Below are 10,453 nucleotides of genomic sequence, written 5' to 3'. Positions count from 1 at the left end.
GTGCTCACACTGTGTACGCGCTGCACGTATAGACCCATTCGGTGCATGCGGAGTGTGCACACCTCATTTTTTTGCCTACGCATAGCGATTAAGTAACGCACGACGACAACTCCTCATTTGTCCTTGTTTTCCTCATAACACGGCACAGTCAAGTGACAGAAGAGTTGCAGCGCGCTCACTCTCCAAGCGGTGAATGAGAGCGTCTCCTGCATACCGTATAGATGATATATTCAGATTTTATGGTGACAGAAACTGGAACCCTGCGCAAAAATATTCACAACGCACACATATGGCGTGTCTGTGCTTTTATTTTAATGCTGATGTCTGCAGGGATGCATGTTGCAAAGATTACAGAATTTACCTTGCAACATAACAACTGGAAACATTAGTAACAATCACATTCTTGGACAAATGATATATAGCCAGCAGATCACATGTTGCTATACTATCACTGTAGATAATAATCCCGCATGACTTCACAAGGCATCATGAGATCTTGCACTTGCACAGCTGATGTACCAAAGGTCAAACGGCAAAGACGAGAGGTCGAAGCATAGCATTGAACAAATATGTGTCAAGAAAAGTAAGCTACAGGCACTAACGTAACGATCATAATGTTGAGGCACCCATCTGCTTTCCAGAAAGGCTTTGAATCTGCTTATTATCATAAATATATCTCTCGGAAGACACGGGTGGATACTAAGGCACTGTCATTGTTTTGGCAAAGACAAAGCTTCACAATACTGCATGTCCCTAATACTTCTCGCAAACAATCTGAAAGTGGGAAAATGAAAAAAAGACAAAGGAATGCATAGGAGATAAAAGCTTCTGCCATCATTTAGGAGAATAACTTGATATTCTCAGCCCAGGGCTCTGCATTTGCTATGCATACTTGAGGCATTGTGTTTCCTTAGGCAACATTGCGACTGAATGTCCATTAGTTTTCATTGTGTTGCAGCATCGGTTGTGTTGCAGCATTATCACCTGTCTTAGTTTTACCATAAAGTACACAGGAGCTCTGAATTTAAAAGATTCTAGGAGGAGTTTGCTTAATTCAGGCATGCAATTGCAGCACACCTATTTTAAGCAAAGTTCAAATAGTCATGTTCTCGGTGATGAGAAATAATTATATATCTATATATATATATATCAAGGGTGCAAAGAAATTTATCAAAAACAAGACTGGCACGGAACTATGCAGGAAAATGGGAGGTCATATGTTTACTCAAACAAGAAAATGGATCGCGCGACCTATTTTTCATCAGTACAACTTTTACCAAAATTTTTACATATCAGAAAACAGACTATAAACATTAAGGAAGAGGTAACTTTTCAACTCTCGTGAGTAATAATTAGCCCTCTTGTTCACTGCAGGTTTCTGTCTCAGTCTCATTTCTGCATCTCTTTGCATCACTTTGTGGTGCTCTGAATTTATCTTTGAAGATTTTATCAGGAAATGTCTACATACATATTTATATATCTACAAAATAAATGCATATTCACATCACTTTTAATTATGTGCACATGTTCGAGAAGTGGACAGTGATTCAATTTCTAATACGCTGTGTCGAGTCAGTAACTAACGGAAGAGTAGAGAATGTAGAATTTACAGCCTAGGGTATGTTACCGTACCAAAGTCCAAATACTCACAGGTAACGGTTAGAGTAGATGAAATACCACAATGAAATACTTTGGCTCTTTGCTGTACTTTGCTCCAAATGCACTCAGCCATATAGCATAATCCTAATGACTACATTAACTGACTATAAAACACACACACATACATACATGAATACACACCACACGCAAATAAACCTCTTTCGTAATATTCACATTTGCAGCCTCGTGTTGAGAGCTTTTGTAACAAAACTGTACATCTATTTTCATTGTTAAATTAACAGTAACAACCATACAAATACCTTTTTTGCTTTGCCTCTGTTGTGCCACATTATATATGCATAAATGTAGACGGAGAATACAAATAATTGAGAAGTATCCAGACATCAGCTACCAGAACACGTGCACATTTCCTCCTGTCCCATTACAATGCACCACAGGGTGTCGTATGTTGCAGACATATTTGAGAAGTCCACCTTGCTGAACTTGCCTTAGCACTGAATGGATTTAACTCACTCTCCTTCAAAGAGCAGTTCAAAAATCAAAGATACACACAGACTTCACATTCATTCACAGCCAAAAAAAACTTTGCCTTTAGCTGTGCTCAGACTCAATATACTTGTAGTAAAAGACTGCAAAAGTGCTGTATTCTTGATTACTGTACAATGAACAAATGCACACACCATTTTGAGCGACATTCTTGAAAGTGACAACTAAGAATTCCATACTTTCAATGGGGCCCCTCCTGTAGATCCAGCAGTGCTGCACATTGCTGCTGTGAGGTGTGAGCAATTACATTCATGCCATAATCTCCGACAAAACTTGAGACGCGATCGATTCTTTTAGTACAAACTCTATGGCTTTGGTTGAGTTTAGCTTCACTTTCTCAACTTTTTTAATGCAGAACGCAAACATGGGAAGTATGCTGCGGTTGCAATTAAAGGTGCCATATAGAAGAATCTACTTCCCTCTCTGCTTGAGGCATTGCTTGCTACCTCATTCTTGTTAAAGTGTGCTTCATTGTTCTGCACCATGCTTCCCTATAAGAAATCTTTAAGCACCTTCAATGTGAATTTGTAAATGAAGGTATAAAGTGACGTAAAAGAACACCTCGCTAGCCATTTTGGAAGCACTTGACCACTGATATTGCTAAGTCTCAGCAATCAGGGTAAGTCAGTCTAACATTTCTGTGACTATAACGACCATGGCATGCTGCAGTTCCATAGATTCAAGTTACTTTTTAATGTAGTAACCTATAACAACTGAAAGAGTGAAGTGACGTTTAAAAAAAACAGACACCATCATCCTATGTCATTCTGGATACCACCACATCAGATCTTTAGACATCCTGAAAAATCTGCATAAAATATGCTTATTATTATGATTGGAACAAATGCAGGCTAGTAGCATGAACTGCACAAGGTCGGCAATTTAGTTTTTCTCTCGGGGCACCCACAGTTGTCTCGGCAATGTGACATTGGACCATGAGTTGTGTCACTGCTGTATCAAGCTATGTCCCACGGCAGTGCACCTTCACATGAAGAACCCAAAGCGAAATTCACGTTGCAGAATACGTGTTCCAGCAAAACAGTCTTGCACATGACGGCCTTTGTCAGCTGGAGTACTTTGTGGACACTTCACATCTTATAATTAAGAGTCTTTCAGTCCTCCTCTTTCTTTTCAGGTTTGAGTTCTACCATGGCATGCAGTTCTTCTGGGGAGTAGCCAAGAAGTGCCTGAAGATCGCAGACAAAACGGTAGACATAACGTTTGCCTGCGGTCTTATGAATTATGTTCTTGTCATAGTAGTAACGCAAGCCCCGACTCAACTTCTCATAGTTCATTTTGGGCTTGTTTTTTCTAATTCCCCACCGTCGAGCAACTTCATCTGGGTCTGTGAGCTTGAATTCCCAGCCATCACCTGTCCAGCTGATAAAGCCTTGGCATGACTTGTCTGTCAGCAACTCAAGTAAGAATTGCCACAACTGGATTGGACCACTTCCTGCAAGGAAAATGATAAAGCAGACTGATGAATGATTTGCTCCATCTTTATCGTGGTTTTAGTAGCCAGAGTTTAAACAGACATTTTGCTGACGAATGACATGCAAACAGAAATGGCCTTATGTTCTACATTTCTGCACCAAAACTTTAAATATTGGCACAGAGAAAGTGTACTTGCTCCTAGTTTAGTTTTAAAGGCCAAAGCTGATGCATTCTATTGATTCATACAAACAGCAAGCAACAACTAGCAAACCCTGTATCCTTATTCCTTATAACAATATATGCACATTACCCAAGAGTGCCAACTGAGGTGCACATAACCTTTCCATGTACTATGAGCACTCAAACTTCCAAACTGTTAATATGTACTGTCCACTTATCCCACAAATATTTACAAGAGGTATTGTGCATATATGACACTTTAGGGTGTTAGTATTTACAGTGAACAAAATGGCACGAGCTTCCATACAATTCAAAACACAACGAAATAGAAGTTTGCGAGGGCAAATGCCACCATGCTTTCATACATTGCAATGCTTTCCAAATTTTAGAGCTTTTCTGACCGAGGATAATTGACATTTTATGAACGCATAATTCCTAGGAGTGCAACTATAATCCATGATTTTCCAACAAGCCCTCGATATTATGGCTTCAATCGACAGTCCAAACCCAAACCAGAGCTACAAAACTGTGCCATACAACTTATGGTGCTTGGCTGGTACTTAAAATCTGTGTAGACTAGTTGCACATACGTAGTTAGGAATGAATTTTTGTTGCCAGAAGCTTCTCTCAGTCACCACAAGCAGACCTTTGTCATGTGAAGTTTCAGAGGCAGATAGTTCAGGTAGAAGCATAACAACAGTGGATTAGCAACACTCAAAAGAGTCTTCGGCTATCCTTACTTTGCTATACCCCCTTTTTGATGTCCCCCAAGAATATGCCTGCTAATGCTTACGTATCAAAAACTGAAATTGGACGTGCATGTACAGATCATTTATTGTTTTTGTTGATCTTGATAACTCAAAATTTTTCTGACTGAAATTCTGCATAAGGCAACTTTTGTACACCTCACAACAATCAAATCAGTTGGCAACTCTAATGCATATGTGTTACAGTCGTTTAACTTTTCTGTGTTTGCAGTGTTTTGCCTTTAAACTGACTTTTTATATGTAACATGATTTCACGGGACCCAGACATTTGGCTAACAGATAAAACAACTTCTAGAGCTCAGTTCACACATTAAAAATCGGTAAAGCAGAAACAAAGCTGTGCATGATACAAGCACTTTTGGTCCCCTTTTCCCTTTACCCATAGTGTACATGACAGCTGTTGTTGGCTGGATAAGCATGTGCACCTTGATTGGGTGCAATAAAGATTTTGTTAAGCTTCTCATGTAGGTCTACATTCTATGCTGTACAGGCATGTGGCTGCATTTTTAAAGCATACGGCCCTGAATGTGATCACACGTGCTGCGTGGCATTAACTATACACAGACATGACTTATGACAACCATTGCTATGTCTAATGAGGAAACTACTATTCATGTTGGCACAAAGGCAGCATTGAGTAACAAACAAAGCTTGTGCCTGATGCAAAGCAATAAAAAGGACAAGGAAAGCATTAGCAATAATATGATCAGCATGCTTTTGTTTGTGGTGTTTAAATGGTTTTGAAGTTGCTCAGCCATTTTGTTTGTCTGGATTGCAGTGGAAGCAAAATGCATAGTAAAAGTTCCCTAGCAATGCATAGAAGCAGCTGCCTGAATTTAAACAATCCAAGCAAAAGATATTGCACTCGTAAAGCTATTCATCCATGTTGCACTCACAGCTGTCATGCAAATACGCAGAGAAGTCTGAGAAAGAACTGCACAGAAGTTCTAATATAGCAGCGTTATTGCCACAACAGAGTGTGTGTGTGTTCTTAAGGCTTGCTAAAGCATGCACATCAAGCACTAAATTAAGAAACTTAATACGGCTGCTGAACCGTAACGTTCCACAATGCAACGTCTAAAAATGGCACTGTAATTGCTGGTGCTTCATCCATCACAGTTCACTTGGTCACGCAGACATTACCTAACCAAAGAGACGCATTTTAGCTCAATTCCAAGATATTGCTATATGAATATAAGTGCAACAGCTGGGGTTATATTCTTATTAAAATAGTATTGATTCATTACAATCTCTCGTATTACAGTGGCCTTGAAGCTAACCTGCATGCCATGTGTAGCATTGCTGATAGCACAAATGTGGCGAGAGAATCCGGAGTGTCTTGCAACCAAGCAAACTTCTCGCATAATGCTTGTGCATGGCTCCTTGAGACATAATACGGTGCAATAACAAACTTTTGATACGAGCATGCTCAGAGCTCAGTTTTTTTCACGACTACAGTACGCAAACCTTTGCTAACTAAAACGTTTATGCAAGGAGACTAAAACTGCCATGAATAATGAGCAAAACGTATGTGACCAGTCAAAATTAAAACATATTCAGCTGACAAAGTCAACTATAAAATTCAACGTCAATTCAGTGTCTAAATATAACCACACTCATTAAAAATATTACTATGCAATTAGTGGCATTAGAACCCTGTTCTTTAATGGCCGTATGGGTGCACTGTAATTTGCAACATGGATGTGGTTCGAAGACTGATATTATTTCTTATTTGTGTGTGAAATGTCACTGTAGCATGATTCCACTGCCCCAGACAACGAGTTACTGGAAGAACACACCAGAATAACCTGCTAGAACAGCTGCTTGGATGACAGGTTTGCTGTCACCATGTTGTCGTAATGGTCCAGGAATAGGGCTCAAATGACCAAGAGGACCATCTCGCATCCCATGAAGCCCACCAAATGAAGAAGGATGATGATGTGACAGGCCATTGACAGAAAGTGCCCCAGAACCATTCTGGTGGGCAACCCACTGCTCGGCGGGGCTCTGTACAGCTGTGGGCACCATTTGAAGAGGTGGCTCGTAGTGGTGGGGTGTGTACCTTTCTGGCATGCCCATATCATGATGAGAGTACCGTGCTGCAATGTATGATAAGTATGCCATAAATACATTGCTGACAAGCATTACTGTACACAGTCAGCACTCAACCTTCATCTCTGTGGAATTCGTTCATAAGGCAAAGCATTTATATGTTGGCCTTTCAACGTCAAGCTGGGCATGACAATTCCTATCTTCAGATTTTGTGTAAGTGCCCATGAATGAAAAACGACGAAAATGCTTCTAAGAGGATAATGTAACCAACAAAATTGGGTTGTATTCTGCAATTAGGAGTATTTCTATATTTTGCCTAATGAGCTAATTCGTTAAGAATTATTAACCAATGTTTAAATATCACTTCCAGGGGCATCAGGTTGCAAGGTTTTCGAAACCATTAGAAAGTTGTAGCTTGCTTTCGAAGACATCCAACTCGATCAGTCGTTGCTTTTTCTGTGTTCAAAAGAGAGCTCACGAAATATGGAAAATGAAAATTAAATTAATTGGATTCCAACGTGCGTTTCTCGAGGCGGCGCCGCGGCGTCTCGCACGCGAAGCAGCGTCCGCGAGGAGTTTTCCAGCCGCTTTTCGAGAACCGCTTTATGCTGCACTGCAGCTTCCGAGCGCAGATCCGCAAACGCTTTCCACCCAACCAACCGCTTGGCCCCAGGGACCGCCGAACTCAACAGGCAATAGAGATCGAGTTTTAGTGCATCGTACGCGATCGCCTTTGCGTGCGTAAGGATAGCGTTTGTGCTTCTGCGCACGCACAAAACACAGCTTTCGCGCAGTGCGCAGAACCACCACGCTATACCTTGCGTACGCAAAGGCGATAACGTACGATGCACTAACACTCACGGGGATGTTTCGCGCTCGCTTGCGTGTGTAGTCGTCTACGTCAATTCATTCATTGTCACTAGAGATTGCCGTTTGCTGAAGCTGTCAACCATAAGCTTTAAATATGCGCAAACTACAGAATCAATGAAAATAACTACTTAAGTTTGGACAGGTGTGTTAGTCCCTTGCCTGCAAACATCGCTTCTTTTGCCGTTCCCATCTCTACTATTGTCGTTCCGATGACGGACTTCAGCAGAAGTGTTTCATGATCTGACAGCGCACGAAGAGCGCAAGAAATGTTTGCTACAACCTTGAGATAACAGCAACTGAACGCGTTTTCACGCAGGTTGCCAGCTGCTCGACTATCTGTGACAAGCTCTTCCCGGTGGCGCCACCAACGCTTAGGAGACTGCGTTTTGAAACACACGTGAATCCTCCCTAGCACGTGACAACGCGGCCGCTCGAAGTAAATATATAGTGGTCTCAAATGTGGAGGATATTACCGGGGCACAGGACTGCCCGGAACTATGGGCGTACCCAGTGGGGATTCAACCCCACCCCCCTCTACCACGTACCTGTAGTAATGCGTGTGGTGAATGAATAACTGGGATGAAATACTCTTCCCTATGTAAATGGGTAGAAATCCAGCGAACCGGTAGAGATGTAGGAAGGGAGCTGCCTAGGACAGAAGCCGCCGATATTTCGAACAGAGACTGTTCTTCTTCTGGTCACCGTCCTCATCATTGGCATGGTATTTAAAGGGTTAGGTGTGACGTGTTTAAAGGTTCATGCGAATTGTGGGTCAACAGCCCGGAGGGAAGAAAGGTTCCGTACGGGTTTCTACGGCCGGAGTGAATGGCCAGCTACAGCCGGAGTGAATGGCCAGCTACGGCCGGAGCCATTCACTCCGGCCGTAGAAACCCGTACGGAACCTTTCTTCCCTCCGTGCTGTTGACCCACAATTCGCATGAACCTTTAAACACGTCACACCTAACCCTTTAAATACCATGCCAATGATGAGGACGGTGCCCAGAAGAAGAACAGTCTCTGTTCGAAATATCGGCGGCTTCTGTCCTGAGGCAACTCCCTTCCTACCCCTTCCCTATGTAAAGTTCCTATAGAATCCCTACAAAAACAATTTTCTTCTAAATATGTTTCTTCCATGAAAGCCATCGATTTCACCGGGAAGATTGACGTGACAGCTTGCCCTGAGTTATAATGGAGCGAAGGAAAATAGCTTCGCCTCAATGTGAATTTCTAGCTCATGTTTTACAGCAACGCAAGTGCAAGTCGAATGGGAAATCGGGTACCCAAATAGGCTTTATTCACATGACGTCACTCATAGGGGAGCGTCACAGCGGATTTGCCGCCATGATGTAGCGCATTTTCCCGTGTATAACGGGCACCCCCGAAAATTAGCGGAATTCGGAAAATGTCCTATGTATGACACGCGTCGATGCACCAGTGAAAATACCAGCGTCATTATAGTACACACAAACTGTAAGCCCTACACTACACCACTCTTATTATCCGCAGTAATCAAAGCCCGTGCGTCGAGCGCCAATAATTTTAGAGCGCAGCTTTTAGTCGCCCGTTCCTGGATTGAGCGGCGTCGGCGTTGTAACCGGCAGAGCGAACGAGGAGCAAAGCGAAGGATGAAAGTACCAGAGAGCGTGAGGAGGAAAGCAGCGTGGGGGCGTACGGCGAGAGTGAAGAGGGCGCGAGGAGGAAAGCGAAGAAAGAGGGACGGCGAAAGCGAAGGGGGAGAGGAGGAAAGTGAAGGATGAGGGTGCTACGAGAGCAGTCGAATGAGCCACGCTCGGTCTGCGGCTTCTGCCTACTTATATAAGTGCAATAAAACACGCTCATGACTATCATGACCATCAAGAACTGGGATAGGAGTGCTTCCTGAAGAAAGTACCATGCGTGGAAAATAAAAGCAGTGGTGTCAACTCAACCTCAACAGCTGCGCTCAAATTTCGCATTACCGGCTATCGTAATCGTCTAGTGATTTTTTATTACATCTATTGCGGACGGGATGCAATATTTATCGAAGACATAGAAGTCCGGTAAGACAGGTTCAGCGCGTAGTAGACTTTAGTAGTGTAGTAGCTTCGTGGACCCACTTCGCTGTTGGCATGCCCGTCTCCTCTTTCCTCTGCTCGTCGAGTGTCATTAATTTTTCACCATATTTCTCGAACATGGTACTTAAATGAACGATTTACAGCTTTGTCAAGCGTCTGAGGCAGGGTCCGAGACTAGAGGTAGCACAGAATCTTCTAGAGCCGCTCTTCTAGGAAAAGCTCCGATGTATAACGCGCACCAATAGATAATGCACACCGCCTCTTCGGGACATTTTTTACAATGTCTAACGCGCACCCCATCAAAAGGGGTGGCATCTAAACTCTGTCAAAGTTGGCATAGCGCGGCAAAGTAGACGAGGGACAAAGACAGATGACTGTCGTGTTGTGTCTTCCTCTGTCTTTGCCCCTCGTCTACTTTGCTGCGCTATGCGAACCTTATCAAGCTACAAACTACCCCAAGTATCCATGTTGCTACAATAAGCTCTCTACATAAATTTAAGGTGCGTTCGTTTATACAACTCGCACGACTCAATCGTGACTCGATTCTTCACGAGTCGATCCTCGAGAATCTCTAGTGTTGAAGTCTCGAATTCAGGAACGGAAGTCGCGGGCTAGACACTACGAGAATCACGCCGCGGCAGCTTTGCTCACCAAGAGAAGTCCCTACCGATTTGCTGGAATCCAATAAACAACGCACCCTTAGTATGCCGCCATGGAACCTTCCATACGCAAGGCCTTCCTGGAAGGCTTGCCAGCTCCGCCAGTGAAGCTGCCGGTTCCCGCGGGCAGCGCCCTTGGGAGAAATCACATACGTCTCAGGAGCAATAGCAATGACTGGACTGGCGTCCCTTTGAATGGTTTATGTTTCGTTTTCTACGTTTCGTATATGAACTTTGCTCACTTATTTTCACTTCATACTCAGAAATAGAG

General features: G+C 43.0%; 1 protein-coding gene across 5 annotated transcripts in view; it reads right to left on the bottom strand.

Moving 5' to 3' along the window:
• Positions 1 to 290: 290 nt before the first annotated feature.
• The window catches only part of LOC135385939 (ETS-like protein pointed), a 100,810-nt gene continuing 90,647 nt past the window's right edge, over positions 291 to 10,453 (bottom strand). For 4 of the 5 annotated variants that reach the window (XM_064615575.1, XM_064615573.1, XM_064615576.1 and 1 more), the window contains 2 exons: positions 6,347 to 6,646; positions 291 to 3,619 (listed from right to left, as the gene is read on the bottom strand). In XM_064615575.1, the coding sequence (XP_064471645.1) occupies positions 3,279 to 3,619; positions 6,347 to 6,646 (641 nt within the window). In that variant the 3' untranslated portion in view covers positions 291 to 3,278. The remainder of the gene's footprint in view (positions 3,620 to 6,346; positions 6,647 to 10,453) is intronic. The other variant, XM_064615574.1, reaches the window with a different exon arrangement.

Source organism: Ornithodoros turicata, chromosome 2 (genome assembly GCF_037126465.1).
Source record: "Ornithodoros turicata isolate Travis chromosome 2, ASM3712646v1, whole genome shotgun sequence".
NCBI lineage: Eukaryota > Metazoa > Arthropoda > Arachnida > Ixodida > Argasidae > Ornithodoros > Ornithodoros turicata.
Note: the sequence above shows the minus strand (reverse complement) of the source record. Positions and strands in the feature narration are given on the sequence as shown.